Source organism: Vanrija pseudolonga, chromosome 4 (genome assembly GCF_020906515.1).
Source record: "Vanrija pseudolonga chromosome 4, complete sequence".
In the NCBI taxonomy this organism is placed as follows: domain Eukaryota; kingdom Fungi; phylum Basidiomycota; class Tremellomycetes; order Trichosporonales; family Trichosporonaceae; genus Vanrija; species Vanrija pseudolonga.
Genome location: NC_085852.1, coordinates 1,502,313 through 1,529,389, shown reverse-complemented (window position 1 = coordinate 1,529,389; position 27,077 = coordinate 1,502,313). Strand labels below are relative to the sequence as shown.

The 27,077-nt window shown below is 62.3% G+C and overlaps 12 protein-coding genes and 1 non-coding gene across 14 annotated transcripts; 8 read left to right on the top strand and 5 right to left on the bottom strand.

Annotated features, from left to right (window-relative positions):
* Positions 1–87: 87 nt before the first annotated feature.
* On the bottom strand, positions 88–1,594 carry LOC62_04G005844 (uncharacterized protein; the record flags this gene model as incomplete). Its single annotated transcript, XM_062772398.1, has 3 exons — positions 1,363–1,594; positions 310–1,324; positions 88–273 (listed from the first exon to the last, which is right to left on the bottom strand). Exons 1-3 carry the CDS (start codon positions 1,572–1,574, stop codon positions 88–90), a joined length of 1,413 nt encoding a protein of 470 aa, XP_062628382.1. The 5' UTR covers positions 1,575–1,594.
* Positions 1,595–1,823: 229 nt separating this feature from the next.
* On the top strand, positions 1,824–4,062 carry cct6 (T-complex protein 1 subunit zeta). The gene is made up of 8 exons (XM_062772397.1): positions 1,824–2,068; positions 2,113–2,155; positions 2,200–2,258; positions 2,309–2,344; positions 2,393–2,578; positions 2,619–3,408; positions 3,450–3,903; positions 3,962–4,062. The coding sequence occupies exons 1-8, from the start codon at positions 1,994–1,996 to the stop codon at positions 3,987–3,989; spliced, it is 1,671 nt and encodes a 556-aa protein (XP_062628381.1). The 5' UTR covers positions 1,824–1,993; the 3' UTR covers positions 3,990–4,062.
* Positions 4,063–4,672: 610 nt separating this feature from the next.
* UTR1 (NAD(+) kinase) lies at positions 4,673–7,813 on the top strand. The gene is made up of 6 exons (XM_062772396.1): positions 4,673–5,935; positions 5,974–6,407; positions 6,460–6,726; positions 6,764–7,034; positions 7,074–7,575; positions 7,633–7,813. Exons 1-6 carry the CDS (start codon positions 4,737–4,739, stop codon positions 7,669–7,671), a joined length of 2,712 nt encoding a protein of 903 aa, XP_062628380.1. The 5' UTR covers positions 4,673–4,736; the 3' UTR covers positions 7,672–7,813.
* A 1,881-nt stretch (positions 7,814–9,694) lies between these two features.
* LOC62_04G005841 (uncharacterized protein) lies at positions 9,695–10,629 on the top strand (the record flags this gene model as incomplete). Its single annotated transcript, XM_062772395.1, has 3 exons — positions 9,695–9,807; positions 9,872–9,989; positions 10,120–10,629. The coding sequence occupies 3 exons, from the start codon at positions 9,695–9,697 to the stop codon at positions 10,627–10,629; spliced, it is 741 nt and encodes a 246-aa protein (XP_062628379.1).
* A 1,951-nt stretch (positions 10,630–12,580) lies between these two features.
* Positions 12,581–13,440, bottom strand: LOC62_04G005840 (uncharacterized protein). The gene is made up of 4 exons (XM_062772394.1): positions 13,402–13,440; positions 13,257–13,352; positions 13,100–13,216; positions 12,581–13,054 (listed from the first exon to the last, which is right to left on the bottom strand). Exons 1-4 carry the CDS (start codon positions 13,427–13,429, stop codon positions 12,717–12,719), a joined length of 579 nt encoding a protein of 192 aa, XP_062628378.1. The 5' UTR covers positions 13,430–13,440; the 3' UTR covers positions 12,581–12,716.
* A 364-nt stretch (positions 13,441–13,804) lies between these two features.
* Sft2d2_1 (Vesicle transport protein SFT2B) lies at positions 13,805–14,645 on the bottom strand (the record flags this gene model as incomplete). 2 transcript variants are annotated; one of them, XM_062772392.1, is made up of 7 exons in its annotated part: positions 14,573–14,645; positions 14,495–14,532; positions 14,389–14,449; positions 14,277–14,351; positions 14,171–14,222; positions 13,893–14,088; positions 13,805–13,837 (listed from the first exon to the last, which is right to left on the bottom strand). In XM_062772392.1, the coding sequence occupies exons 1-7, from the start codon at positions 14,589–14,591 to the stop codon at positions 13,805–13,807; spliced, it is 474 nt and encodes a 157-aa protein (XP_062628377.1). In that variant the 5' UTR covers positions 14,592–14,645. The 2 variants fall into 2 exon arrangements, with proteins under 2 accessions (XP_062628377.1, XP_062628376.1); XM_062772393.1 differs by having other exon boundaries at positions 14,389–14,532.
* Positions 14,646–14,987: 342 nt separating this feature from the next.
* Positions 14,988–15,953, top strand: LOC62_04G005838 (uncharacterized protein; the record flags this gene model as incomplete). The annotated part of the gene is made up of 1 exon (XM_062772391.1): positions 14,988–15,953. The coding sequence occupies one exon, from the start codon at positions 14,988–14,990 to the stop codon at positions 15,951–15,953; it is 966 nt and encodes a 321-aa protein (XP_062628375.1).
* Positions 15,954–16,440: 487 nt separating this feature from the next.
* Positions 16,441–17,865, bottom strand: HADH (Hydroxyacyl-coenzyme A dehydrogenase, mitochondrial). The gene is made up of 5 exons (XM_062772390.1): positions 17,468–17,865; positions 17,314–17,430; positions 17,169–17,267; positions 16,575–17,112; positions 16,441–16,498 (listed from the first exon to the last, which is right to left on the bottom strand). The coding sequence occupies exons 1-5, from the start codon at positions 17,695–17,697 to the stop codon at positions 16,487–16,489; spliced, it is 996 nt and encodes a 331-aa protein (XP_062628374.1). The 5' UTR covers positions 17,698–17,865; the 3' UTR covers positions 16,441–16,486.
* Positions 17,866–18,300: 435 nt separating this feature from the next.
* On the top strand, positions 18,301–19,421 carry uaZ (Uricase). Its single transcript, XM_062772389.1, has 3 exons — positions 18,301–18,472; positions 18,520–18,939; positions 18,989–19,421. The coding sequence occupies exons 1-3, from the start codon at positions 18,349–18,351 to the stop codon at positions 19,384–19,386; spliced, it is 942 nt and encodes a 313-aa protein (XP_062628373.1). The 5' UTR covers positions 18,301–18,348; the 3' UTR covers positions 19,387–19,421.
* A 144-nt stretch (positions 19,422–19,565) lies between these two features.
* On the top strand, positions 19,566–19,652 carry LOC62_04G005835. The gene is given in 2 exon segments: positions 19,566–19,601; positions 19,616–19,652. It is a non-coding gene; the product is annotated as a tRNA-Arg (tRNA).
* A 117-nt stretch (positions 19,653–19,769) lies between these two features.
* On the bottom strand, positions 19,770–22,669 carry SPAC4D7.02c_1 (Phosphatidylglycerol phospholipase C). Its single transcript, XM_062772388.1, has 14 exons — positions 22,570–22,669; positions 22,365–22,524; positions 21,988–22,327; positions 21,936–21,941; positions 21,775–21,879; positions 21,146–21,198; positions 20,989–21,100; positions 20,835–20,907; positions 20,773–20,799; positions 20,700–20,738; positions 20,636–20,658; positions 20,246–20,600; positions 20,119–20,208; positions 19,770–20,021 (listed from the first exon to the last, which is right to left on the bottom strand). Exons 1-14 carry the CDS (start codon positions 22,609–22,611, stop codon positions 19,881–19,883), a joined length of 1,566 nt encoding a protein of 521 aa, XP_062628372.1. The 5' UTR covers positions 22,612–22,669; the 3' UTR covers positions 19,770–19,880.
* A 323-nt stretch (positions 22,670–22,992) lies between these two features.
* Positions 22,993–24,949, top strand: fmo1_1 (Thiol-specific monooxygenase). Its single transcript, XM_062772387.1, has 6 exons — positions 22,993–23,381; positions 23,422–23,461; positions 23,500–23,598; positions 23,632–24,359; positions 24,409–24,593; positions 24,632–24,949. The coding sequence occupies exons 1-6, from the start codon at positions 23,108–23,110 to the stop codon at positions 24,737–24,739; spliced, it is 1,434 nt and encodes a 477-aa protein (XP_062628371.1). The 5' UTR covers positions 22,993–23,107; the 3' UTR covers positions 24,740–24,949.
* A 338-nt stretch (positions 24,950–25,287) lies between these two features.
* On the top strand, positions 25,288–27,063 carry FEN2_1 (Pantothenate transporter FEN2; the record flags this gene model as incomplete). The annotated part of the gene is made up of 4 exons (XM_062772386.1): positions 25,288–25,437; positions 25,473–25,550; positions 25,588–26,344; positions 26,438–27,063. The coding sequence occupies 4 exons, from the start codon at positions 25,288–25,290 to the stop codon at positions 27,061–27,063; spliced, it is 1,611 nt and encodes a 536-aa protein (XP_062628370.1).
* Positions 27,064–27,077: the final 14 nt, after the last annotated feature.

Here is a 27,077-nt window from a genome sequence, read left to right as displayed (position 1 = left end):
GAGACACCACTGGCGGCACCGAGGCACGCAGGCTCGCTTGCTTGCTTGCTGCGGCTTGTCCGCGACGACCCCTGTTGTGAGCCCCCACTACTTCCCCTGGTCCCACTCGCGCACGCCGCCCCGCGCAGTGTACTCCATCTCCATGATGCTCTTCTCGTCCGCGGGCTTGGCATGCGCCATCTCGCGCTGCTGCCGTGCCCATGCTGAGCCCTCGTCACGGGGTTTGGGGCCAGGCTCGGGCGAGTCTGATAGGCGTGGCGAGTTCTTGCGTCGCTGGATGTCAGCTTTACCCCTTCACCGGAAGCTCACCTTCTTCCCTCTGTCCTTCAACACCGCAAGCATGTTGTCCCACCCGACGGCGGTCACCAGCCCCGTCTTGGGCACCTCGCCGACGTCGAGCGCCGGGTCGTAGCTCTTCTTGAAGTACTTGTCCATGCGGGAGATAGGCGACTCGGGCGGGGATAGGTCGGGTGGCGGCGGTGGTGGCGGTGAGGCTGAGGGCGAGCGGTGGGAGCGCCGGCGAGGTGATTCAGAGCGGTCGCGTCGCCGCCGTGGCGGTGACTCCGAGTCGTCTCGCCGCCTGTCGCGCTTGTCTTTGCCTCGGCGCTCGTCGTCCCGGTCCCGTGTTCTCTTGTCGTCGTCACGACGCCGGTCTCGTCGCCGGTCGCGTTCGTCGTCAGAGTCGTCCTTTCTGCTACGCCTCTTGCTGCGCCTGTCGTCATCGCTGTCGTCGTGTCGGCGCCGCCTGCGTTCGTCGTCCGAGTCGTCGCGACGGGAAGATGCCCTTCGGTCGTCGCGGTCTGGTCTACGGTCGTTGTCGCGGTCTGGTCTGCGGTCGTTGTCGCGGTCTGGTCTACGGTCGTTGTCGCGGTCTCGTCGGCTGTCGTCGCCACGCTCCCTCGCACGGTCGTCGTCACGTCGGCGGGCGTCGTCACGATCTCTTGTGCGGTCGTCGTCGCGGCGTTTACGCTCCTCGCGATCCTTCCCACGGCCATTGTCGCGATCCCTCTCCCTGCTCCTATCCCGCTCTCTCCTGTCGTCACGATCCTCCCTTCGCCTCACGTCGTCGCGCTCCCTTCTCTCGCCGCGGTCGTCCCTACGGCTTGCGTCGCGCCCAACACTGCGTAAAGCGCCACCGAACAGCCTTCCCGCAGCTGTACCGGGGTTCGCTCGTCTTGACGACGACGCAACGGGCTCGCGCGCACGGCGGGCATCGCGAGCCGACTCGGCCTGTTGGCGCAGCAGGGCAGTGTTGTGCCCGTCGACGTTGCGGATGATGCTTGCGAGGAAGCGCTTGTTCGGCTTTGGGAGAGACGGGTCGGGCCTGGGGTGTTAGCTCTGGAAGGAAGAGGACGAGCTCACGAGTCACGACCGCCCGACCCCGACCCCGATCCCGACCCCGAGCCCAAGAACGCGCTGAGCCCCAGCTCCGACCACTTTGCGTCGTTGGCCTTTGCTTCTGCTGCGAGCAGCTTGGCGACGTGAGCGTCAAGGTCGGCGTCCGAGATGTCTGACGATACAGACGCCGCGGCTCTGATGAGGTTGTTGACTACGTTGTTGACTTGCGGCGGCATGGTGGTCGTGTGGCCGCAGTGGTCGACAACAACAACAAAGTAGTTGGTTGCCCTCTCAAGTCGTCACTTTAACCCAACCTCCATCAGCCGCCACCGCAAGCATCATCGAACGCGGAATCAAAATATTGACTGGGATTGATGGTTTGCCACGTGCACCCTATCCAGCCCCCTGTTTTAGTCACGTGTCACCCAGCCCTTCCTTCGTCTGACCACGACGCGTTTCCAACATGGTCCATGCTTTGTTGAAGTTGCCAGCGAACGACTTCGACGACATTCCAACATCCTACCATCTCACAATCATCTCTTTTAAAAGCTCGACAGCAAAGCACAATCGCATAGTCGGCACACGGGAACCGCATAGATCGAAAATCAGGTTTACTTTTTAACCTTTAATCACACACCCCCGCCAGGCTCGAACAATGTCTTCAAGTCTCGAGCTCATCAACCCTCGCGCTGAGAGCGTCAGGCGGACGCAGGCGCTGCAGGTCAACACTGTGGGTTTGGCTGGAACGAATCCGAGAAATAGCTAATGCCTCAGGCTGGTGCTGTTGGTCTTGCCAACGTCGTCAAGAGCAACCTTGGTGAGCCTTCCCCGACTTTATTTGCGTCGTGCTGACACGACCAGGTCCTCGCGGTACCATCAAGATGCTTGTCGACGGCTCTGGCCAGATCAAGATGACCAAGGTTTGTGGCACTGTGCAACTGTTTTCGACCTAGCGCTTACACTCGACCAGGACGGCAAGGTCCTCCTTTCGGAGATGCAGATCCAGGTGCGTTGCCCGATGTCGCATCCTCCAGACCAACGCTGACATTACCAGAACCCCACCGCCGCCATGATCGCGCGTACCGCCGTCGCCCAGGACGAGCAGGTCGGTGACGGTACCACCTCGGTTGTTCTCCTTGTCGGCGAGCTCCTCAAGCAGGCCGACCGCTACATCTCGGAGGGTGTCCACCCCCGTGTCATCGGCGAGGGCTTTGACCTCGCGAAGAAGGAGGCTCTTTCGGTGTGTAGAACGGCCACTTGCGGCTACTAACACCCCACAGTTCCTCGACTCGTTCAAGCTCAACGTCCCCCTCGACCGCGCCAACCTGATCCAGGTCGCCCACACCTCGCTCTCGACCAAGCTCCACGCCAAGCTTGCTCAGAAGCTCTCGGCTGACGCTGTCGACGCCGTCCTCGCTATCCAGCCCCCTGCTCCTCCCGCTGACGCTACTGGCGTTGCTGCCCACCGCGAGCCCATCGACCTGCACATGATCGAGATTATGAAGATGCAGCACCGCACCGACACCGACACCCAGCTCGTCCGCGGTCTCGTCATGGACCACGGTGCCCGCCACCCTGACATGCCCAAGCGTGTCGAGAACGCCTACATCCTTACCCTCAACGTGTCTCTCGAGTACGAGAAGACCGAGGTCAACTCTGGCTTCTTCTACTCGTCTGCCGAGCAGCGCTCCAAGCTCGTCGAGTCGGAGCGCCGTTTCGTTGACGACAAGTTGAGGAAGATTGTCGAGTTCAAGAACCACGTTTGCGATGTTGCTGTCGGTTCGGACGAGAAGCCCAAGGGCTTTGTCATCATCAACCAGAAGGGTATCGACCCCATGTCCCTGGACGTTCTCGCCAAGAACGGCATCCTCGCTCTCCGTCGCGCCAAGAGGCGAAACATGGAGCGTCTTCAGCTCGCGTGTGGTGGTATTGCCCAGAACTCGGTCGACGACCTCACCCCCGATGTTCTTGGTTGGGCCGGTTTGGTGTACGAGCACACCCTCGGCGAGGAGAAGTACACCTTTGTTGAGGAGGTTGAGAACCCCAAGAGTGTTACCATGCTCATCAAGGGTGGGTTTGAGTGCGACGAAAATGTAGCTGACATTTGCTAGGCCCCAACGCCCACACCATGACCCAGATCCAGGATGCTCTCCGTGACGGCTTCCGTGCTGTCAAGAACGCCATTGAGGACAACGCTCTCATCCCCGGTGCAGGTGCCTTTGAGGTCGCGTGCTCGGCCCACCTCCAGACTGCGCTCAAGTCCAAGGCCAAGGGACGCTCCAAGCTTGGTGTCCTTGCGTTTGCCGAGGCCCTCCTCATCATTCCCAAGACGCTGGCTGCCAACGGTGGCTTTGACGTCCAGGACGCCATTGTCGGACTGCAGCAGGAGGCCGAGGAGACGGACGACCCCGTTGGTCTCGACCTGCGCTCTGGTGAGCCCATGAACCCCGTTACCGAGGGTGTTTGGGACAACTACCGCGTCAAGAGGCAGATGCTGCATTCTAGCTCTGTCATTGCCGTCAACCTCCTTGGCACTGACGAGATTCTCCGCGCTGGCCGATCGTCGTGAGTAGTTTTGCGCCGCTACCCACCCAAATGCGCAGTCGCTGACCCCCCACTCCAGTTTGAAGCCTGATGCGCCTGGCCCCTAGATGTTGACTGGGTGATGTATGATGAAGGGTAGAGGGAGACACCATTCGAGCCGTATGCATTGCACGTAGAGCCAAGCAGTGGACGGCGTGTGGGCGGGTCGCTTAAGTCGCTGGGGTGGTTGTGCGCGTCATCGGCCCGGTCGGCCGCGTTGTATTGGGATGGGGGGAATTTGGGTGGAGGTATCGAGGGGATCTGGCCGTCTGGATTGGTGCTCCACCTGCTGCAGAGCGACGAGTCGAAGTCGAGACCGCCAAGCGTCGTCGTGCCACCCATCATCTCTTGAACGTCGCATCGACGTCCCCCATCGCATCTCTCCTTCTCTCACTCTTCCAAAGACATTCAACTCGCAGAGGGCAGCTCTATAAAGAGGAACGAGCCACCATCTCGCTTCCTCCTGACTGCTCCCTAGTTCACGCCATCTCGTCCACCTTGCCTCTTACCCAATCCATTCGGTCATCGGCCTCCACCGAGCATCACATCCCATCAACGTCCCAGTCCACATTGCATCGTGCATCTTCCACACACATTTGGTTGCCATCTCGCCGTCGATAAACCGTCGACGCAAGCACTCGCTGCCGCGGTAAACAAAACACGCACACCCTCATCTGCAAGCGCTAGCGCGCCGACTTTTCGCCAACGACGTCTTCCCAACGCCGTCCACGTGCCGACCATTCCCGCCGACGCCGCCGCCGCCGCCGCCGCCGACGCCTCCGCCCCAACCGTAGAAGTTTGAGGATCTGACCACCATGGCATCGAGCGACGTCCGTCAGCAGGTGGGGTTCGACTTTTCGAACCGTGCATCGCCCGCAACCCAGCGCGTGACCATTGCTGGTACTTCCGCCGCTGGGCCCGCACCAAGCTCGTCCTCGCGCTTGCGTAGCCCTCAGCCCCCGTCTCCGCTGTCACAAATGGCCGGCGCAAACGGCAGCGACGACACCCTACCCGCCATGCCAAAGAAGACGGGCAAGAGCGTCAAGATCAGCGCCGACTTGGACGACGACACGCCATGCTTCATCCACTCCCAGCTGGACAAACACGGGTCATTGTCCGACTGGCTGCGCAAGGGCGAGCACCACTTCTTCGGAGCGCCCCCACCAGCCGGCAGGCCCAAGGCGCGCGAGGTCAACTTTGACGACGGGGCCCAGGCCGCCCCACAGCCGCCAGTGCCGTCGCGTTCACGCCGGGCGCAGATCAAGCCCCTCACGCCGGCGCAGCCTGTCCCGCGCCAGACATCGCCGTCGTCGAGCGCGGTCAGCGAGTATGACTCAGACAAGTCGTCGCGGCTGGACAGCAGCGTCGTGTACGAGGATGTGCTCGACTCTGACGAGGATGAGGAGGAAGTGAGCTCGCTCACACGCCAGCTCGCCGCCACGGCGCAGGGCGTGCGCGAGGTCTCCAAGGAGCTGGGGCGCACGACGGTGCGCAGTCGGATCCAGAGCGTCCTCATCGTCACAAAGGCCCGCGACAACCGGCTTATCAAGCTCACGCGCGAGCTGGCCCTGTACCTCATGGAGCATGGCAAGCCCAAGGTGCCGTACTCGACTGCCCCGTCGACGGTACCCTCGGCAAACTCGAGCACGACCGACCTGACTCGTCTGGCCCGCAACGGCGAGTCGAGGAACCGAGGCATGATCGTCTATGTCGATTCGCAGCTGCGCCACTCGAAGCGCTTCGACGCCGCCGGCATGGAACAAAAGTACCCGCACCTGTTTGAGCCGGTCGCTCGCCGCCGCGGGTCGTCGACATCGGCGTCGACATGGAACCTGTCGTCGATGAGCAACTCGGGATACTTGTCATCCACTAGCACAGACACAAACTACAGGCGCAAGGAGGAGGGACAGCTGCGCTACTGGACGTCCGAGATGTGCTCCAATTCGCCTCAGCTGTTCGACTTTGTCGTCACCCTTGGTGGCGACGGCACCGTGCTGTTCACCTCATGGCTATTGTGAGTTGGTGGCCACTGGGCTACGCTGACCATCGCAGCCAAAAGATCGTGCCCCCTGTCCTGCCCTTCGCATTGGGATCGCTCGGCTTCTTGACAAACTTTGACTTTGCAAACTACAAGCCAACGATGGACAGGGTCATCAACGAGGGCATCCGTGTCAACCTTCGCATGCGCTTCACGTGTGTTGTGTACCGTGCGGTCGAGCAGTTTGAGGACAAGGTGTCCTCAAAGAATGGCAAGCGGCGAAACAAGGCTGTTCGCCGCCCTGGAGGCGACATCCTCGTCCAACAGGTGGACAGAGACGGCTGGGATGCGCTCGAGGACCCTTCGGACAACAGGCTGTGCTCGCAAAAGGGCAAGGACAAGGAGATCATGTGTTTCACCACGCGCGCCGTTGAACAGTTTGAGGTGTTGAACGACCTGGTGGTGGACCGAGGACCCAGTCCTTTCGTGTCGCTCCTGGAGGTGTTTGGTGAGTGGCGCGATGGCGGGTAGCGAGTACGTGTGTGCTGACCCCAGTACAGGTGACGACCACCACTTGACAACTGTCCAAGCAGACGGTCTGACCGTGTCAACGCCCACGGGCTCCACCGCCTACTCGCTCTCTGCGGGCGGCTCCCTAGTCCACCCGCAGATCCCCGCCATCCTTCTCACGCCAATCTGCCCTCACACGCTATCATTCCGACCGATGCTTCTGCCCGACAGCATGGAGCTGCGTATTTGCGTCCCGTACAACTCGCGCTCTACTGCCTGGGCAAGCTTTGACGGCCGCGGTCGCGTCGAGCTGAAGCGTGAGTGCGTTAGTGACTTCTACGCTGACTTTCGCAGAGGGTGACCACATCAAGATTACAGCTTCAAAGTACCCGTTCCCAACTGTGTGTGCCGACAAGCAGTCGACCGATTGGTTCAGATCAATCTCGCGCACGCTAAAGTGGAACGAACGCGAGAAGCAAAAGTCGTTTGTCGTTGTCGAAGAGGACCACAGGTCGGGCGCCAAGCCTCTCAGACCACGAGACCAGGGCGCGAGCAGCAGCGACGACCGAAGTCACACCGAGGAAGAGGAGACGGACACTGACGAGGACGAGTTTGACATTGATGAGTAAGTGGCGGTAAACGTTTGTGGCGCTGACGTTTGCAGTGTGTCTGGCGGTGAGACGCCTCCTCTTCCCACGCAAAAGTCGTCTACTTCGCTTCCGTCTGTCGGTGTCAGCCGTGTGCAGTCACTCAAGGAATCGACAAGGGACCGTGCCGAGGCTTTGAAGAGTGGCGTTCAATCTCCCAGCCGGTTTGCGTCAGCTTACGATGCCCCGCCACCTTTGTCAAAGCGGCACTTGCTTGAGAAACTGGCCAACGTGGAGCGCCAGCTTGCTCAAGCGGATCTGCATGACGAGCTGGATGACCCCAACGATCATTTGGGACCACTGCCCGGGACTGAGAGTGACGGCACGTTGAGCGGCCCTGACGCCGTCGACCACAAGTCTCGCCCTCGGACTCGACGGGCCGATTCCGACTCGTATGATGCTGCACGCACCCCGAGACAGGGGAGATCGCGATCACGATCGCGTGTCCGTGCCGCAAGCAAGACGCGCGGCGAGTCACCAAGCCTGCCGCGTCGTCCGTCGGCATTTGCATTCTTTGGTGTGAGTGTGCCGGGAACGAGCAACTTGCAAGCGAGCGGCAAACTGACGTAAACACAGAACGACTCGCAGTCCGAGCTGAGCGACCACTCGGATTAAACCACGCGCGCGCGCTTTTGTCGGGCACCCAATCACTGTCTAGCGAAAACCCAACCATATTGCATGTGTGCCTATGTGCCTGCCTGGCTGTGCGCGCAGAGGCGCAGAGTCCTGCCCAATGTAATTTACAATGTGCTGTGGATGGAGAATGTGGGAAGAAGGTTTGGAGTCGCAGTCGCGGGCCGTCAGGCACCGACCGTGGCGCAGACCACGACGTTAACGGGCTGGCAGTCGGTGGTGTTGGGCAGAGTTGGCCTGGTACCACGGCTCTGCAGAGTGCGAAAGTGCTGCTGTACGTTGTTCGGCGAGGCGAAGAAACTGGGCATGCTAAAACGAGCTCTAGTCGCAGTTTCCACAGAGTCTGCGGACGACGATGCTGTGATGCTCGACGTGCATTCCTCCGAGAAGGTGGGGGAAGCGCAGCCTTGTGCCGTTGGATTGGGGCATACAAAACTGCCACCGAGGGGCGCGAACAGGCCTATGAGCAATGGACGGCCATGAGTGCATGGGTAGGCCTTGCAAGTCGGGCAAAACAGCATGCTCGCAAACAAGGAAGCACGACTGCGCCGGCCCGAAGTGACGACACGGACGGCGAATGTTGACAGCGGCGGCCACCAAACCACCGAACCCCCAAATGCCAAGAAGCGGGACGGTCCAAAGTGGGTAACGTCAGCGCGGCACAGCGCGCGGCCAATGTACCTTGAACCGAGGCGCCGGGGAGGGTGGGCTCAACGGCCGCTAAAGGCCTCTTGGCAGCGCCAGCGAATCTGGAACAGCACCCAACAAGCGCCCTGGGTGCGTTCTCGTCAGCGAGCCAGACTAGTGGGTGCATGTTCGTAAGAGCAGCCGTTAGACGGCGCAATGGACGGGACGTTGACGGCGGTGGGGGGGAAAGATTTTCTTGTGCAAAGTGTCCGAGAGAGCCGTCGGGTCGCTGGCTTGCTGTGGGCTGCCGATCCATCATTCCCAGCACGGGCTCGGTCGACGGCGTGTGCAGCAGGTGCGGGCTGCGTGCTTCTCATGACGAAGGCGAGGTTCATTAGCAGCCATGTTCCCACTGCTGTTGGTGACTGCCGCCTGCGTGCGTGCGTGCGTGCGCCGCGTCGTATCGATTACTTACCAGACTGGGACGCGTGCGCAGCGCAGTGCACCAGAGCCATGGATCCAGGTTTGACGCAGTACCTCTCCCTGCAGTACCCCGTGGCTTGATCTGCGACGCTGTGCGGCGACTGCTTCACTCTGGCGCGCGCTGGGCTGGGTCGGGTCGCCCAGGCCCCAGGGGCCAAAGCATGCTTTTTGCCCCGGACAGAGCCCACGGTGCCCACCACTAGTCACATTGCCTGACCAGGGTCGGCGAACCGCGCATCATGCCGAGATTCTAAAGGAGCCGTCCCGCGCGGGCAGTTTGGTGGGTGGAGCGGCACGCAGCAGCGGCGGCCGCTGGCTCGTGGCGCAAAGTTTCAGCTGTGCGCGCGTAGTCCTCCAGCCCAGCGAGCCGGAAGCTCGAGCGAGTGCGCAGCACGAGCGTAAGAGTACGTCTGTGGGCGCGGGTAAACCCTCCCCTGAAGGTCGCGTGCTGGTCTGCCTGCACCCACCTGCAACAGCCGCAGACGATGCTTCAGCGGCCGGAACATTCGGTGAGCTGCATACGTGCCGGTGAGTGCGCTGCCGCGTAACGTGACAGCAGCACACGCTGTGTACCTACAGGCGCAAGGGTCCGTCCCGTCTGTCTGACCAGGGCAGTGAGGGCAGCAGCGAGGGGCCGCGGCGAGGGAAATCGCGAGCGAGCGAGCGAGCAAAGAGGATGTCATGCCTGCCTGTGACCCAGCGCCGATGCGATCCATGGGATCAAGAACGTTCTCACTGGGTACAGTTAAGAACGAGACCGAGGTACCATCTCGCCCACCTCATCCCCCCAAGCTTCATCTTCTCCGGCCGACGAACTTGCGCTCCTCTCGCCGCCAACGACTCCCTACCCACTCTCCTTTCCCCCTCCCACCCCACCCCCAAACCCCTCACCGCCATGCTCTTCTCCAACGTTGCCCTCGCGCTCCTCGCCGCCGTGCCCGCGATCGCTACCTTCCCCAAGCCCGTCCCCGTGTGCGGCACCAAGACGCAGACTGTCGGTGGTACCAAGTGAGTGTTGCGAGCGGCAGACCTGCCACCACCCGAGAGCCCCGCTAACAAACCCCTTCCCTAGGTGGACCACCATCACCCCTCCCCCCGTCACCGTCACCCGCTCCGTGTGCCAGCCCTGCTACGCCACCACGACGTCGACGTGCACCAACTACTACTACTCGACCAACTGGCTGACTGTGGTGAGTACAGAGGCGGTTGTGGAGGCAAGCGTTGCGTGGCGCCACTTGGTGCCGTCGCCAAGTGGCGCATTCACCACCCGCCACAACACCCCGTCCTGCTCGCTCCGCTCGCAGCTGCTAACTTGCCCAGACCTCGACCCAGCAGAACTGCGTCACCCTCACTCTCCGCCCCACGGCCACGACGACCAAGTGGCTCGGCACTGTCACCCGCACGTGCTGCACCAACGGCTGGAAGCGCGACGACGGCTCGTGGCCCGAGCCCACCGACCTCGCCCAGCTCACCAACGGCGACCGCTTCCGTCTGGGCCTCCCCCCCGCCGCGCAGGGCGGCGAGGAGAAGCGTTGGGGCTACCCCCCCGTCAACCCCCAGCCGTCGTGCACCCCCACCACGACGTGCGTCACCGACTGGACCACCAAGACCACCACGGGCTGCGCCCAGACTAAGTACGCCACGACCACCATCTGCTCCCAGACCAAGTGGGTCGTCGTCCCCACCGCCACTACCGTCGTCCAGACCCGCACCGCTACCAAGACGCAGGTCGTCCAGGGCCCTCCCTCGACTATCACCAAGATGCCTGTCGCCACCACCACCATCTGCCCCGGATGGTACACGACCACCATCTCCAAGAAGTGCTGGTAAGCGCTTTTTTGCGTTCGCTTCGTTTCGTCTTGTCTTTTTTGGTTTTGGACTTCTTGCTTTCTCTCTCGGACACTAAGGACGGCGTCGATACGCCCATGCCACCCCCCCACGCCCAGAGGGCTTATAGACACGCACGCATAGCATAATTACCACGAGCGCCAGCACGGACACTGCCTCCTACACCCCTTTCGATGGCCTGCTTGGTCCGCCGCGCGTCGCGGTCGAAGTGTTGCTTGCGTCATTCAGTTGAGCGCGACAACACCTCCCGCCGCCCCGCCGACTTTGAGCTAGCTGTTGTACCACCCCCTTTTAGAGTAGGACCCTGGCTCTTAACGGTATGACCACCCACGATGCATCTACACGACGCTGGGATACTACTACGAGACGTCACTATGACGCTGGCTGCAGGTGGTGTGGAGTGGAGCAATGCCGTATCTACCAACCTGTGGGAGTCGGAGCGGCTCCCGGGAGTCGGCGCGATCGCTATCGGGAAGGCGGACATGACACTGGCCGGCGGCGCCACCTCGCGACCCTGTCATGGCCGGAGGAATCAAACAGTGCCAGGGGTTGATCTCCATGTTCTCAACTTGACATCATGTTCTATCAATGCTATATTAAGCTCTCCGGGAGTCACAGACTGTCACCAGCCTGTTCCGACACGCAGCCACATCTTATGCGCGACGCCACGATACCCACCCCCTCCGGATGAATCGGGACACTAGCGCCGGAGATGTCAACGACATTGTAGCCCATCTCCGAGCCGAAAACTCACCCACAGCGCCGAACTGAGGGTTTACAACTTCACCTCACCAATGCCGCCCAGCAGGCGTCGGACGCGCGTCGGACACGGTGTCAGAGCATTGCGCTGGCCGCGAAGGCCGTCGCCGCACTCGCGAATCACGCGTGTTCCAAGACGCAGGGTCAATAGAGGAGGTGAAGGCGGCTCGGGCTTCCAGTGTGGCGGAGGTGGGAACGTAGTCGAGCTACAGCTTGAATGTGCACGATTCTGCGGCGTCAGCTTGCTAACGTCGGAGTTTCCAAAACTGACGCACCTGTGGCGGGAACTTCTTGCGCAATGGTGCTGCCCTTGAGCACCTCGTACGCCTACTCTATGGCCTCCTTCTCCTTTCTGAGGGGTGAGTGGTGATCGTAGCCACGTCCCCCACACCACCCACATGTCAAGAAACACGAGGAGCTCGAGCGCCTCCGCTTTGATGAGGTCGAGGAAGGTAGCGATGCTGAGCACTCGGTGTTCTCTGGGCAGTTAGACCAGCATAAGGAGTTGGTTAACTGACGTGGCGTGCCCGTGCTCGTTCGTGAGGCTCAGTTTGCTGACCTCGGACCAGGGAACGGTGGGCGAGTACCCTTTGTCAGTGTCAGGGCCATCCGTGTCCGTGTCTGAAGTCAGCTTTCTGGATCCTCTACGCAGCTACCTTTTCCACCCGTGCCCCTCAGCGACGTTCGTCATCGCCCCTAGCCGCAATTGCGCGAGAGGACTGCGGTGTCAGCTACCTTCTGGTTGTGCAGGAAGCTAACCGGCGACCCTATCCCTGTGAGCTGCACTTCCACCTCGACAGAGAGGAGGCTGAGACACGCGGCGTTGAGTACCTAGGTGACGCTCTGTGCAGGTTAGGCTCTGTGAGCGACAGAAGAAGCAACCTACATTCTCGGGCACGCTGTCTCACCGCAGCCCGCAGTGGCGACAGGAAGATGTCCCCTGACGCTGCTGCACGGAAGTGGGTGAAGATCTGTGGCGTGTCAAGGCGGGTTGTGGCGGGCTTTGTGTCGTGAATGAGTGAGAGAGTGAAGGAGGGAAGAACGTTGCTGATCAGATCGGGTGGCAGGGAGATGACTGAGGAACAGGCGACAACCTCATTCTCTGTTTCTCCCGCGTCTTCCTTTTCCCTTTCCCTCGGACACACCTCCGCCGTTTGGGAGCCGGAGGAGAAGTCGGCGGTGGCTATCATTACATTACGATTATAGGTTGCTACGGATTATTTGGCTGTAAGCGAGGCGATTATATAGAAGCGCGCGGTAGTTGTTGTCGAGGATGAGGAGGCTCGCCGCCCGCGGCAAGGCCGTGCCCCTCACACTTTGTCCAGATCGATCATCCCGACCGTCTCGTATCCGCGGCCGAAGAGGGACTTGAGCGGGGTCGCAAACGACGCATTGTACCACAGCTGGCTGGCGTAGAAGGCCGCCCAGAGAATGACGTACAGGAAGCTCAGATGGTCGCGCTTGTTGAGGCCGAACGACCAGTCCTCGGCGTACGTGATGAACCAGATACACAGGGCATAGGTGGCACAGGTGGCGAGGAGGGGGACGAGGTGGCGCGGCCGCGCGAGGCGGAAGAACTGGCGGCGGAAGGCGCACGTGAAGCCCGTGGATACGACGAAGCAGATCGGCCCGAGGGCGACGGGGCATGCTGGGGTGGGTTAGCTGTGCTCGGCGCCGCTTCGCCGCAACTCACTGAGCCACAGCGCCATGCCCACCATGCGCTCGTACCCCTCCGCATTTTCCTTGTGCACGCCGGCCATGCACGCGAGCATGGCGCTGATGAAGGCCAGCGAGGCGGATCCGCCCCACACTGCGGGGTCAGCTTGGCTGTTGCAGTGCAAGCCACTCACACCACCAGAAGCCGTGGAGCCTGTCGCGGCGCGAGAGCCGCGCGGGGCGGTAGCTCGACGGCTCGTCGGAGAAGTACTGCCTGTCGTGGAGGGCGACTAGGGGAGTCAGCGTCAGTGACAGCGGCAGCGAGCGGCGACAACGTACGCGCGATGGCCTTTTCGGATGCGGGCATGCTTGGTAAAGTGAACAAGAATGGAGGTGGCGGCTGGAGCCAAGAGGACCAACCTGATTTATAGCGCGAACGCGGTGTCCAAGTTGCCCGATTTCAACGTCACGAGACTCGAGTGGACGCCGTGCCAAGCCTTCGCGCCGCCCTGAAACTGATGCTGTGTCGGCTTTGTACCACGCTGCCACACCGAGCAGCAACTGATGCTATGCAACAACGCGTCATGGTTCAAAAAAAGTTAGGTCGCCAGCGTGCGACTCCACGGTTAGTGACTTTATGACCGCCGCTTGACGACGAGATTGTTGACAGTGGCGCAGAGGGTGGGCGACAAACGGCACCGCTACTGCCCACCGCCGTAGTACACATCATACATAGCTCTCTCTACACGGCACTCGAGACGAGGTTCTTGACTGCCTGTGGGGACGGGTCAGCGATGCCCGCACAGTTTGACGCTAGCCGCCCCACTTACCGAACGCGCATATGGGATATAGGACAGCGAGTACCATGCCATGGCGAGGTACTCGATGATGACGAAGATGATGCACAGGAACGCCGGGCGCATGACGAACGCAGCGACAAAGCACATGCCAATGGCGGCGAACATGACTATCGTAGCGACGATTCGCACGGGCTTGAACATGAGCTTGAGCTGGCGGCCAAAACCGCTGCGTGGAGGTCAGTGGGTGGCGTGCGGCGCAAGCTAGCAGCGACCAGCCCAGCGCAGGAGGCCATTGCGTCGTCACATACATGAGGAAGCCGGTTCCGACCACAGAGACAATCGCGCCGATACCGAACAGCACTGGGGTGTCAGCCGGCGATAGAGGTAGCTGAGGCTGCCATCGCCACCGCTCACCTGCAAATGCACCCGCCAAGCCGATGACGAGGAAGATGCCGCCCAGCAGCGAGATGAGGAAGCCTGCACCGTAGCCTGCGCGAGTGAGCACAAGTACAGCCGGGATACCCACATCCAGCAAACGCATACAGCCGCTGCATGCGCGTCAGGCCGAGGTCGAACTGGGGCTTCTCCTGCGCCGTGTCAGCTTGGTTCCGGCGGAGATAGCCCAAACCCACATTGTTGAAGATGCTCTCCTCGTTCTGGTTGTCAAGGTCTGCGTGTGAGCATGGGTATGGGGCGAACACGCTACCCACTGAACCACCCTTGCGGCATGATGAGCTAGATGTTGCGAGGCGTCGATGGAGATTGTGTTTGCTTGTCGTTGCTGAAATCGAACGACGCGACGACGAAAGTGAGCGCGCGAGCAGCACAGCGCGCAGCACCGCTCAAGGGGGCCTTGGCGCAAATATCGATTTCACGTGTCAGACACGTGCACTTGACTCATCTATTTAAACCCTCCCCCCATCTTGCCTCCCCGGCCACTTTTCGCCACCGCCCGCCCCTGGGTGCAGTGTGCCGTGTCGTGATCGCTAGCCTGTTCACACATCCCTCCCCTCCCCTTCCTCCCTCCACCTCATCCACCACCCGGGTCTCTCCCTCTCCCCCTCCCCATACCCCCCCACGGGCCCCATCCGACTAGCCAAAGTCGGTGTCGGCTTTGTCGTCAAGATGGCGATGGTCAGCCAGGTAACGGCCACCTTCACCTTTGACCTCGCGCCGCACGCGCCAGCCGCGTGCCCCTCGGCAATGATGGCGTTTGCCACCGGCGGCGACTCGAACGGTGTCGTGCCCCCGACGCTCGACTGCGCGCTGCTGGCCACGCCGCTCCCGGCAGTAAACTACCTGTGCGAGGCGCGTCTCCGCCTGCTGTCGAGCCTGCCCTCTATCGGGCTGGCATGGAGCCTGTGGTGTGGGCGGTGCGGCGCGCTGCGCGAGGGGCAGGGCGGAGCAGAGGCTTACTCAGGCGCCAACACGCCAAAGGGGCGCAGCAAGAAGCGGCGCGCAGCGGCGGCCTTCGAGGCCGAGTTTGACGCCGAGCCAAAAGACGAGTTTGAGCACGAGCTCCACGTCACGCTTGCTGCGCTTGCGCGCGCGCCGGCGCCGCCGGCCACCCCGCCCGCGCTGGCCCCGCAGCGCAGGCGCAAGAACCCGCGCTGTACCGCCTGTGGAGAGAAGTTTCGGCGCCCGACCCCCACGCCGCCCCCGTTCGCGCCGGCGCGGACGGTCGCGCGCACGCGTCGCGCATCGGCCCTCGCGGCAGAGGTGACGGTGCCGGCGGCGACCTCGACGGCGGATGAGTCACCCGACTCGCACGACCAGCGCACGGACGAGCAAGTAGCGTCATCCCCGGACAACAACGGAACGGCACTAGCCGCCGCTGTAGCTGCACCACCGCTCACGCGCACCCCGTCGCTGGCCCACATCCCCACGTCGCACCCCGTCACCCCGACGTATCCCAAGCCACCGGTCGTCCCGCCGCCAGCGTCGAACGGTGCCAGCCCGGCTGGGCAGCTGCCCATCTCGCCGCCTGCCAAGAAGCGCAAGATTAAAAAGTCGGGCCTCGCAAAGCTCCTCGCGCACAACGCGGCGCGCGAGGCGCAGAAGAGCGGCTCTGGCAACTGGGGTCTCGGGTAGTCGCCTCCGCGCTGTTGTGTCACACCACCGGCTGCTTGGCCAGGCGCTACCGTCCCCGCTTCATTCATCATTGGGCTTTGCGTATTGTATCAGTATCCCGCATCACTGTAGCACCTCCATCCATATCCACAACACCCTGTCACCCCCCTGTCACTAGTCCGCTCCATCGCACTCACTCTGTGTCCATCGTGGCACCCCCCGTGGTTCATCCTCTGATTCTCGTCGTCTCCCGTCGCTCCGTCTCCTTCCCAGACTACCTACATCTGTGGATAATCGCGCTTATCCCCTCGTTACCCATCGCCGTGTAGAGAGAGGTTAGCATGCATCGTATGGCACTGGTCGGGATGTCGTGGCTTGACACCAGCACGCAAGCGGCGAGGCGTGGAGGTCTGTTTCGGCAGCCGGGCCGCCGCATCCGGCGGTGAGTCAAGCCTGGTCATCGACGTCCAACCCCACGTCAGTGGCACAACCACATCCACTCCACCAGCTAGCTACAATACTGCATGCTGCATATGCTACCGAGCTTTCTCTCTTTACTTGGAGTACTGGGGATGTCAGCATAGCTCTCACTAGAGGTCAACGGCTCGGGGCAACGCTGCGCGTGCCCCTCGCCCCACTCACGTCGTAGAAGCCCTTGCCGTTCTTGCGGCCAAGGCGGCCCTCGGAGACGAGCTTGGCCAACAGCTCGGGGGTCTCAACAAGGGTAGGGGGGAGGCCAGTCTCGCCCGAGTTCTTGTGCCAGCCGTCCGAGATGTACGAGGTGGTGTCGAGGCCGACAAAGTCGAGGAGCTTGAAGGGGCCCATGGGGTAGCCGGCGCCGAGCTCCATGGCAGTGTCAACGTCCTCGGGGGTGGCCTCGCCACGCTCGACGAGGCGGATAGCCTCGAGCATGTAGGGGACGAGGAGACGGTTGACAATGAAGCCGGGCGTGTCCTTGCAGGTGACGGGCTTCTTGCCCATCTTGATGGTGACCTCGCGGAGGGCCTCGTAGGTGGACTGCGAGGTGGCGTCGGTGCGGATGATCTCGACGAGCTTCATGGCGGGGACGGGGTTGAAGAAGTGGAGACCGGCAAAGTTGGCCTGGCGCTCCTTGGAGGTCGCGTCGGCGATCTCGGTGATGGAGAGCGACGACGTGTTGGAGGCGAAGATGGCCGAGGGCCTGGGGGCGTGGGTTAGCGGGCGCGAGGCGCATTGCATGCGGCATCAACCACTCACTTGGCCTTCTTGTCGAGGAAGCCGAAGAGGTCGCGCTTGATCTTGATGCTCTCGATGATGGCCTCGACGACGAGGTCCGAGTCGGCAACGGCCTTCTCGCTAAACTTGTCAGTCGCTGCTGCCCCACCCACCGCCTCCTACTCACGCGTCAGTCGTGACCGTAATGTTGGCGAGCACGTTCTTGGTGTAGCCCTCAATGTCGTCGGGCGAGGCCTTCTTGGCGACGCGCGCAAGCGACTTGGAGATGATGTTGAGGCCGTTGCTGCACGTCGTCAGCGCTGCTTCTCCCCTGTACCCACTCAAGAGCCTTGTCCGTCACGTCCGAAAGCACAACCTTGTAGCCGGCCTGGGCGCCGACCTGGGCGATGCCGGCGCCCATGAGGCCCGCGCCGAAGACGGTGACCGTCTTGACGTCCTTGGCGTCCGACGAGAGGTGGCGGTGGAGGGCGAGGACGCGCGAGGCGCCGGCGGCCGCGAGGGCGGGGCGAGCGGAGCGGGCGAGGAGGGGACGCGAGACGGCGGCGAGCATTGTGCTTGTTTTGGATGTGATGGGGGAGGTGGAGGAGCAAGTTTAAACAAGGCTGTAGATGTAAAGACGTCGCCGGACTCCACGCTACAGGCTGGAGCTCTCCTAGTTTGTTCGGCTAACACGCCAACCCAGCCGGTCGGGAATGAGCGTTACGTAAGACCCTTTCCGCCCTGTGCGCGCGCCGCTGACTGCCTTCAAGGCGAGGTAAGCGGGTGCCCCTGCCGTCGCTCATCGACGCCGAGGTCAGAGACGGATATAACGGACTACGCGGAGCGCGGAGGATCTGGGGAGAGTAATCCCGACGACGCGGGGCTCGCATTCTAGCCACGCGACTCGGAGCATGACCGGGATAAGGGGATCCAGCAGCCAGTGTTGATTATCAGCTGGGTATAAGAACCGCCAACTGTCATTCGTGCAGTGGCCGCCGCTCCAATCTGCTCCCGCGGCCGCCGTATCAGCCGTATCTGTGCAGCGTCGTCATTGACACGCCCACTGTGCGCCATGACTGCATGACGTCCGACGAGACCGGGAGATGGAGCGGCAAGTGCCCACCCAGCCCACTATCACGCACTGAATAAGAGGCGTGTCTTCGCTCGACGAGGCTAGTGCACCACCCACACTAACTACTACTGCCCCACAACCGCCGTCACAATGTCTGAACCAGGATTCATCTCGTCGCACAGATACGGCAAGGACCTCGTGCGCGTCGCGCGCGTGGTGCGCGACAAGGTCGACGGCAAGGATGTGCACCATGTGATCGAGTACACTGTGCGGGGTGGGTCGAGCTCTCCTCCCCTCGTCGCTCCCGCTAACCTCTCGTAGCCCTGATCGACGGCGACATCGACGTCTCATACACCAAGGCGGACAACTCGGTCGTCGTCCCAACCGACACGGTGAAGAACACGGTCAACTACTTTGCCAAGACGAGCCCGCACGTGCTCGACCCGGCGGCCTTCGCGCTTCATCTCGGCGCGCACTTCGTCACGCGGTACGACCACATCCACACGGCGTGGATCGACCTCACGACGCACAAGTGGAGCCGGATCGCGGTCGACGGCGAGGAGCACAAGTGGAGCTTTGTGCGCGACGGCGACGAGAAGACGACCGTGTCTGTCGTCGTTGGCGGCGAGGTGGGCCACCTGACCGCCGACCTCAAGCTCGGGCTCAAGGACCTGCTCGTGCTCAAGACTAGCGGGTCGGCATTTGACAAGTTCTGGCGCGACGAGCTGACGACGCTGGCTGGTGGGTCTGGCTCCCTCTTGCTTGAGCATGCCCCGCTAACGCTGCGCAGAGGTCAAGGACCGCCTCTTCTCCACGAGCGTAACAGCCACCGCCAGCATCCCGCTGCCGCCCAACACGCCCCTGACGCCCGACGGCGTCGGCGAGATCGCCAAGGCGCTCGACTTCCCCACAATCTCAGCGGCGATCAAGAAGGACACGCTCGAGGTGTTCGCGACCGACGAGAGCGCGAGTGTGCAGGCAACGCTGTACAACACGGCGCAGCGCGTGCTCATCTCTTGCCCGGCCGTCAAGGACATCCACTACTCGCTCCCGAACAAGCACTACATCCCTGTCAACCTGAGCGCGTTCAAGCTCGACAACGGCCTCGGATACGAGGGCGGCGCGGAGGTCTTCTACCCCGCTCCCGACCCGAGCGGTTTGATCGAGGCGACCGTGTCGCGCAAGTAGAAGCAGGGTGTGGCGTATGCATTGGGTTTCATTAGCCTCGTCTGTCTGTTCAAAGGCAGGGCGCTGGGACACACTGATCGACAGTAGGGGCGCATCACCACCGCGCCGATCAGTCCTCTTGCGGCACTGGTCAACCTTCCTGCCACATTCATATACAACTTCAGTTTTCCGTTCCCATCGGTCGCGTGGCCCAATGGCAAGGCGTATGACTACGATTAAGACGGTTGTAATCATGAGATTGCGGGTTCGATCCCCGTCGTGGCCTATCATGGTTGAAGGAGACTTCAATTTTTGAATTTTATTTGGGAAGAAGGGTTATTTAATTAGGGAGAGGGAGGCTGAGGTAGATCACCCTCCTGCCCTCCCTTTTGCTCCTCATGCTCCTCCTACTCTTGCATAATGTCTATTAACAGGCGTCCCGTAGATCGGGGCACACTCTGTGTACAGTGTCATCTATCCTCCTACATTACAACGGCCGTGTTGAGGCTAGTCGCCTACGCCGCCGCCACAACCTCGTGACCCGCCGAGCCGTCACCGATAACGCTCTCGTAGCCCGAGAGGTCGGCCTTGACAATGGGCCCGGGCTGGTAGCACACGGTGCGCATCGTGTCCAACTGGCTACGCTCCACCCACAGCTGGAGTTTGGAGACGCAAGGTGTCGGGTTTGGGGGGGACGAAGAGGGGGCCGCCGCGTGAGCGAAGGACAAAGGGCAGCAAGAAGCGAAACAGTACGTGTGTGGTGGAGTAGTAGCGCCAGCTGGACCAGGCAAACAGGTAGCCGTAGACTCCGGGGATGGTGATCTTGGTGGGATCTTGGATGATCTGGCGGGTCAGAGCGGTCATCACTGCCTCCACCCACCTCGTTCTTGAGCTCCATAAAGATGGCCACCTTGTCCGTAAGCACCGCCTTGATGCCCCATCCGATAGCCGTGCGCATCTCGTTCGGGTCGTTGACGGTCCACACGCAGATCTCCTTGCCAGCCGCGCGGGCATCAGCGATAAACTGCTGGCCCTCGGCGCCGACGAGCATGGCAAAGTTGAGCGAGAAGCCCTCGCACGAGTCCCAGAAGTACGTGCGCGCGAGCGACGGCGACAAGCCAATGTGATACCTGCGGAGGCGGGGGAGGTGGGCCAGCGCAGGGCGAATGAAGACGGGGTGCCAGAGGCCGAGGATCAGACGCGGGGCGAGCAGCGTCTCCCAGTTGTCGTGGGACCTGGGGTCAGCGCCATGGGGAGGGGGAGTACTCACTCGATGATCTTCGCCATGGCGGGCTGCCTGTCAGCAAGCCTGCTACACACACGTGTGTACTCACGAACATCTCCTCGGGGTCATTCTGCATCTTGCAGTCGATCTGGGGTGAGCTCGCGCCGGCCACCGAAACGCACGTTGAGCACGACGTGCTGGTTCTCGGGCTGGCGTCAGCTCTGCTACTTGGTGGCGAGCTCACCTTCATGAGGAGGTCGATGAGCTCCTCGAACCGCGGGATCGGCTGCACTGGCTCCTTCTTGGTGCGCACATGCCTGGTTGGTCGTCAACACAACGGCCATCATCGTTTCCGTTTGTGCGCCCGCCCGCCCGCCTGCACCTGCACCTGCACCTACTCGATAACGTCCTTCCAAGGCTGGGTCTTGATGGCGCCCGTGCCCGTCGTGGTGCGGTCCAGCGTCGGGTCGTGGAACATGAGAATGACGCCGTCCGACGTGATGTGGACGTCTGGGTGTGTGAGCGCCGGACTCGACTCTGGGCGTGGTGACTCACCCGACTCGATGCCATCGGCGCCCTCCTTGATCGCGGCCTGGAAGCTCGCGAGGCTGCAGGTGTTAGTATAGGCGGGGATAAGCGTAGGCATGGCCGAAGCAAGCTCGGATCAAGCCCACTGGTCTTGCTCTCGCCGTCGCCGTCGCCACCGATACCCACGTGTTCTCTGGCAGGAAGGCCGACGCGCCTCGGTGACCCCAGCATTCGACGTCCTTGGGCACGCGGAACGGCGTGGGAGTGGGCTTTGAAGCGGTAGACTCGGCCATTGTGGTGGTGCACTCTGCTCAGTGGCGAGAAGAGAAGTGAAAGGAAGAATCAGCGGTGCAAGCTTGTTGAAATGTCGGTTGCGATTACTGCGCGACGACGACGCGACAACAAAGCCCAAGCAAGGGTACAATCTGCTTCGGCCATGCCCGTCTCCTCGCCCGACGCCGACGGTCTGCACGCACGGCACCGACCAGCAAGTGCACTTCTCATACCCCTTCTTGCCCACACGCGCACACACTCTGCATGCTTGCAACCGACACCGGTCCAAGACGTCCACGGCATGTTCCAAGTATAGACATGTACGGAGCCGCTGCGCAGCAGCCCTCTGCGCCGCGCGAGCGGGGATGGGCTCACAAGCTCACAAAGCCCGGTATCCCTTTGCCAGCAGCTCCTGGATCCTCGCCTCGGCGTCGTCGAGCCGATCGCGCCCCCAGAATATCTCGCCGTTGACCACATAGTTGGGCGTGCTGCGTGCGCCGTTAGCCGTCCGATTCGGACACGTGCAGGTGCAGCGGACACGCACCCAAAGCTGCCGCAGTCAGCGTAGCCCTCGCCCTCGCTTCCGGCCTACTCACATGCCCAGGGCCTCCGCGTCTGCGAGGTTACGCTCCCACTCGCGGACGCCGGCGTCGGACTTGTCCTCGCGGTTGTCTACGACGGCGGAGAGCACGAGCTCCTCGTCCAAGCCGACGCGGCGGGCGAGCGAGCGCAGGTGCTCGACATCGTACACGTTGCCCTCTTCGAGCCAGAGCGAGTTCTGGATCGCCCAGCTGAACGCGATGGCCTTTGCGCCGGGCCCGAGCGCCTGCTGGACCCGGATGATGGCCTGCGCAGCGATCAGGATCGAGCCGAGCGGGTAGTACTTTGGCTTGGAGACGAGTGGGATGCCGAGCCTGTCGGCGGTGCGGCGAAGGTCTGGCGTCAGCTACGCCGGCGGGGGGCCACGACCCACCCAGAGCATGGTAGTCGAGCCGCGCCTGCGGCCGTTTTGCGAGCGTGATGCCGCCGTTGGCCTCAATCACGACGATTGGGCGCAGGTGCACCGTCAGGCCGTACTTGCGTCCAAAGCCGTATGCCTGCCCGGCGCCGAGGCAGGCCCACGGACTCGACACCTGGGCGGCGTGAGTGGGGCGTTGTTACGCGTCTGCTCCACCCACACCGTAGAAGATTTCGTACTTTATCGTCTTGTCTTCGGACATGATGCTGCTGGTGATGTTGCAGCAGCTTGCATTGCTAGCATTGTATCGTGCATCTCTCTGCACTGCGGCCCCGCCCCGCCGGCCGTCGATGCCTATGGCGTAATGCCTCTGCGCATCGGCGTCGCCCGGTCCGCCCCCCGCCCCGCCCCCGCCGATATCGCAGCGTCGTCGTCGTCGTGCCGTTAGCCTCTCTGCGCGTTATCTGGCGTGCTCTGCCCACCCTTGCAACCATTTGAGCCCAGCTCACTCAATCCATTCCACGCCATTCCAATTGCAGAGGAGCTAAACGTCGTCTGAACTGGAATACCTTGCGACTTGGCACGCGCAGGCAGGTGGCCACGGGTGCTGCGCGCTGCAGAGTGGAACGCCGCCGCACTTAAACGGCCATCTCACCAGGTCACCAGGTCCCCGCCGCGTCTCCTCTCCGACCCGACATATATATTTCTGACCACAACCCCCGGCCCCGCCCGCCCCTCTTCGCCCACTCTCGATAGCCATGCGTCACTCCCCCGCCATCCCCCTACCACCGCTCACGCGCGTTGCCGTCGTCGGCGCTGGCGGGCCCTCGGGCCTCGTTACCGTCCGGCAGCTGCTCGAGGCGGGCATTCCGCCATCCAAGATCTTGGCGTACGAGGGCCGCGCGACCGCCGGCGGCGTCTGGAACTATGCCGAGCACCCAGGCGATATCCACATCCAGTGGCGAAAGAACGGCACGCCGCTGCTGCGTACAGACAAGGAGCTCGAGGCCGAGGGCAGCAACGGACCGTCGGGTGAGCTACGAGGCCTTGTCTTATCGGCGCTAACGGCAAGCCGTGTATGACCGCTTGCGGACCAACCTTCCCAAGGAAGTGTAAGGTTTGCCGCCAGACGCCGCGTTGCTGACCCCAGAATGGCCTTCCACGAGTACCCTTTCCCCGAGGACACGCCCCAGTTCCCATGGCACTATCAGGTCAAGCACTACCTGCAAGACTATGCCGCGGCGAAGGGGTGGGTGTGCTGACATGGTAACGCTGACTCCAGATTAAACGATGTTATCCAGTTCCAGCACCGCGTCCTGGCAGTGTACCACACGCCCGGGACGTCCGACCCAGCAGAGAAGTGGACGGTTGTGACAGAGAACACGATCACGCGTTTGCGCCACAGCGAGCGCGTGTCGCACGTCATCGTCTCCAACGGGCACTACAACGAGCCGTACATCCCGCGCGTGCGCGGGCTGGACGGGTTCACCGGCAAGGTGTTCCACAGCCGGTGGTGGCGCAATCCGTTCCAGTACGAGGGGAAGAATGTGCTGGTGGTCGGATCCAAGTCGTCCGGCTCGGACATTGCGCGCGAGCTGGCAGTTGTCGACCATCAGAAGCGGCTCAAGGGCGAGAAGGTGACCCGCAGGATCTACCAGAGCATCCACGGCCTCGTGGACCCCAAGAAGCCAACGTGGGACGACGACCTGGAATGGGCAAAGGAGATCAATGTCGTGTCGCAGATTGACCACATCAATGGGGATGTGCTCCATCTCATCGACGGCCAGAAGGTCACCGGTGTCGACGTTATTTTCTACGCCACGGGCTACCTCTTCTCGTACCCCTTCTGCCATGAGCAGGAGCCATTCGCCTCGCAGCCAGTGACTGACGCCCTCTCGCCCGCAGAGAAGGAGCAGGGCATCCCCAAGGCGGGCGGCAAGACAATCACCAACCTGGACCCGAGCGAGACGTTCTACGCACCCGACCCGACGCTGGCATTGATCAACCTGCGTAAGTGGTGTCTCTGTATGCTACCTCGCACCACTCACGCCATGCCCAGACTACCTCGTCAACCCGTTTCCCCTCGGCGAGATCACGGCCCGGCTGGTAGCCTACTCGTTTGCCCACGGCGAGGTGCCGCCTCTCCCGGCGCTGCGCAAGGCGTCGTCCGACCCACGCGACATCAACATTGGCTACCCGCAAGAGTACATCAACATGGACAACTGGCTGCTGGCCATCGGCGAGGTGGGTGCGGCCGTGCGAGTGCCAAGCTGACCTCTCAGGGCGGGGAAACTGGCGGACCAAACCACGGGTGGACGCGCATCCCCGACCATATCCGCGAGGCGCGGCGCGACGCGCTCAAGACGCGGAAAAAGGTGCTGGGGTACTGAGTGCGCGCGTGCGCGCGCGCATGCACACACACACACGGAGAATCTAGAGTGTATGTTGTACAAAGATGGACGTGGTGCCACTGATGGCGTAATGGCCGGCTCCCCTGGCTTATCATGCTAGTCGCCGAAATTAGCCACAGACTCACTGCGCACTAAGGCAGGCAGCACGTCATGGTGTCTCCATCGCCTCCTCGTGCGGACGGTTCCGCGAGCTCAAAGCGAGCGCGACATCGGTGATTGGCCGGTATGTGGGCGTGCGTGCGCGCTTCGCCGCAGGCCCGGATCGGCGCCGAGTCCGTGTCCGCCCATGCCGCAGAGAATTAGCGGTTCCTGTACCTCCCTCCCTCCCGCACAGCCGTGTCAACGCGCGATGGTGAGCTCGCGCACGACGATGGCGTCAGCGGAGGCCCAGACGGCGATGGCGACGATGATGCCATTCCATACGGCAATCTGGTTGTCGATACTAGCGTGGGACGCTGGCTGGCGACGGTGAGCCCAGCGATGATATAACGGCCCTCGGCGCCGGATGTACGCCCGCCCCATACACCATGTCGACGGAGAAACAGCACGCCCTCGCGCTCCAGCGCGAGGAGTCGAAAAAGTCGTCCCTCGCCCAGGGGGCGGACGTGGACATCACGCCCGTGCTCGAGAGCTACGACGATCTCAGCGCCGAGGAGAAGCGCGCCGAGCGCAACTTTGTACGTTGGGCTGGAGGGCACGCTGACACGCCCAGGTGTGGCGCCTCGACCTCGTCTTCATCTCCATCGGGTGGCTGTCGTACGTGTTCAAGTACCTCGACCAGACCAACATTGTGAGTTGACACGGTTCGGGGGTGTGGCTGATGGCAGTCCAATGCCTATGTGTCGGGGATGAAGGAGGAGATCCATATCGTGGGCAACCAGGTGAGTGGCACGGCATGTGGCACTCGTGCCGCGCCGCTGCGCTGGCTCCGGCTCCTCGCACGCCGCACGCTCGCTGACGCCCGCGTGCTCGCGCAGTACAACTACTTCACGACGCTCTTCAACGCAGGGTACATCGTGATGCTGTACCCTTCCTGTGTGCTAATCTCGCACTTCGGCCCCTCAGTCTGGCTGCCGGGATGCGAGCTGGTGTGGGGCGTGCTCACGTGCACGCTGTCCACGGCGCAGAACTACAAGACGGTCTACGGGCTGCGCTTCCTCATCGGCTTAGCCGAAGGCTCCGCGTGGCCAGGCTACATCACGCTCATATCCCAGTGGTACCTGCCCCACGAGGTCGCCTTCCGCATGGCGCTGTTCAACTGCGCGCAGCCCGTCGGCGCGATGCTGTCCGGCGCGCTCCAAGGCGCGCTCAGCACCAACCTCGAGAACGCGCTCGGCCGCTCGGGCTGGCGCTGGGCATTCATCGTCAACGGCGTCATGACCATCTTCATCGCGCTCCTCGCCTTTTTCTGCCTCCCAGGATACCCCGAGCGCCCGAACCCCTTGGCGCGGTGGTACCTCGGCGACAAGCAGATCAAGATTGCCCTCGCGCGGAATAGGCGCGTGCACCGCGCCCCGCAGCGCGGGATCACGGGCAAGACCTTCCTCCGCGCGCTGACTTTCTGGCCTCTGTGGCTTATCGCACGTGAGTCTGCTTGGGCTTGGCTGCCCCCGCTGCCGCGCTCGCTCGCTCACTCGCCGCGCTCGCTCGCTCACTCGCTGACTCTCGCTCGTGCAGTCGCCTGGTCGTGGGGCGGAAACACCACCCCGGCAAACTACTACAACCTGTGGCTCAAGTCTCTCAAGCTGCCCAACGGCCACGCGCGCTACAGTGTCGCTATGTTAAACTACCTCCCTATTATAGGACAGGCGCTGCAGCTCGTCACCCAGCTGCTGCTTACCTTCGCGTCAGATTTGACAGGCAAGCGGCTGCCGTGGCTCCTGGTCCACGCGGCAATCAACATTGCGTCGGAGGTCATTCTCGTCATCCGCCCGGCCAACCGCCACACTTACATGGCGGGATGGTACCTCAACTACTGTGGCGCCGCGGCTACCATGATCCTCGCCGCGTGGGGCTCGGGATACCTCCAGGACGAGCCAGAGGTGCGCACAATCCTGTTCGCCACCGGCACAGTCTTCAGCTATATCCAGAACGCGTTCCTCCCCATCGCTGCCTTCCCGGCATCCGAGGCGCCCAACTGGCGCATCGGTGCCAAGGTCTACCTCGGCGCGATGGTAGGGTCGACACTTCTGTTTATCATCATCTACTTCTTGTTCCGGCGCGTCGACAGAATTAGGGAGGAGAAGGCAAAGAGAGGCGAGAAGGACGAAGACTCGAGGTCGCTCAGGTTCTGGGTGTACTAGCCTTGATGTTGTTC

Excerpts from the sequence above, each read along its gene's own strand:
- cct6 (XM_062772397.1), top strand. The coding sequence starts at position 1,994 with ATGTCTTCAAGTCTCGAGCTCATCAACCCTCGCGCTGAGAGCGTCAGG. Across the intron at positions 2,069-2,112 it reads AGGCGCTGCAGGTCAACACT|GCTGGTGCTGTTGGTCTTGC; the intron begins GTGGGTTTGGCT and ends CTAATGCCTCAG. Across the intron at positions 2,345-2,392 it reads TTTCGGAGATGCAGATCCAG|AACCCCACCGCCGCCATGAT; the intron begins GTGCGTTGCCCG and ends TGACATTACCAG.
- LOC62_04G005840 (XM_062772394.1), bottom strand. The coding sequence starts at position 13,429 with ATGCCCGCATCCGAAAAGGCCATCGCGC. Across the intron at positions 13,353-13,401 it reads ATCCGAAAAGGCCATCGCGC|TCGCCCTCCACGACAGGCAG; the intron begins GTACGTTGTCGC and ends TGACTCCCCTAG. Across the intron at positions 13,217-13,256 it reads GCTCCACGGCTTCTGGTGGT|TGTGGGGCGGATCCGCCTCG; the intron begins GTGAGTGGCTTG and ends CTGACCCCGCAG.
- SPAC4D7.02c_1 (XM_062772388.1), bottom strand. The coding sequence starts at position 22,611 with ATGTCCGAAGACAAGACGATAAAGTACGAAATCTTCTACGGT. Across the intron at positions 22,328-22,364 it reads GCTCGACTACCATGCTCTGG|ACCTTCGCCGCACCGCCGAC; the intron begins GTGGGTCGTGGC and ends AGCTGACGCCAG. Across the intron at positions 20,601-20,635 it reads GCCATGGCGAAGATCATCGA|GTCCCACGACAACTGGGAGA; the intron begins GTGAGTACTCCC and ends CGCTGACCCCAG.
- fmo1_1 (XM_062772387.1), top strand. The coding sequence starts at position 23,108 with ATGCGTCACTCCCCCGCCATCCCCCTACCACCGCTCACGCGCGTTGCC. Across the intron at positions 23,462-23,499 it reads ACCAACCTTCCCAAGGAAGT|AATGGCCTTCCACGAGTACC; the intron begins GTAAGGTTTGCC and ends TGCTGACCCCAG. Across the intron at positions 24,594-24,631 it reads GGCTGCTGGCCATCGGCGAG|GGCGGGGAAACTGGCGGACC; the intron begins GTGGGTGCGGCC and ends CTGACCTCTCAG.
- HADH (XM_062772390.1), bottom strand. The coding sequence starts at position 17,697 with ATGCTCGCCGCCGTCTCGCGTCCCCTCCTCGCCCGCTCCGCTCGCCCC. Across the intron at positions 17,268-17,313 it reads ATTACGGTCACGACTGACGC|CGAGAAGGCCGTTGCCGACT; the intron begins GTGAGTAGGAGG and ends TGACAAGTTTAG. Across the intron at positions 17,113-17,168 it reads TTCCTCGACAAGAAGGCCAA|GCCCTCGGCCATCTTCGCCT; the intron begins GTGAGTGGTTGA and ends CCACGCCCCCAG.
- UTR1 (XM_062772396.1), top strand. The coding sequence starts at position 4,737 with ATGGCATCGAGCGACGTCCGTCAGCAGGTGGGGTTCGACTTTTCGAAC. Across the intron at positions 6,408-6,459 it reads GTCGCTCCTGGAGGTGTTTG|GTGACGACCACCACTTGACA; the intron begins GTGAGTGGCGCG and ends ACCCCAGTACAG. Across the intron at positions 7,576-7,632 it reads CGGCATTTGCATTCTTTGGT|AACGACTCGCAGTCCGAGCT; the intron begins GTGAGTGTGCCG and ends ACGTAAACACAG.
- uaZ (XM_062772389.1), top strand. The coding sequence starts at position 18,349 with ATGTCTGAACCAGGATTCATCTCGTCGCACAGATACGGCAAGGACCTC. Across the intron at positions 18,473-18,519 it reads GATCGAGTACACTGTGCGGG|CCCTGATCGACGGCGACATC; the intron begins GTGGGTCGAGCT and ends AACCTCTCGTAG. Across the intron at positions 18,940-18,988 it reads CGAGCTGACGACGCTGGCTG|AGGTCAAGGACCGCCTCTTC; the intron begins GTGGGTCTGGCT and ends AACGCTGCGCAG.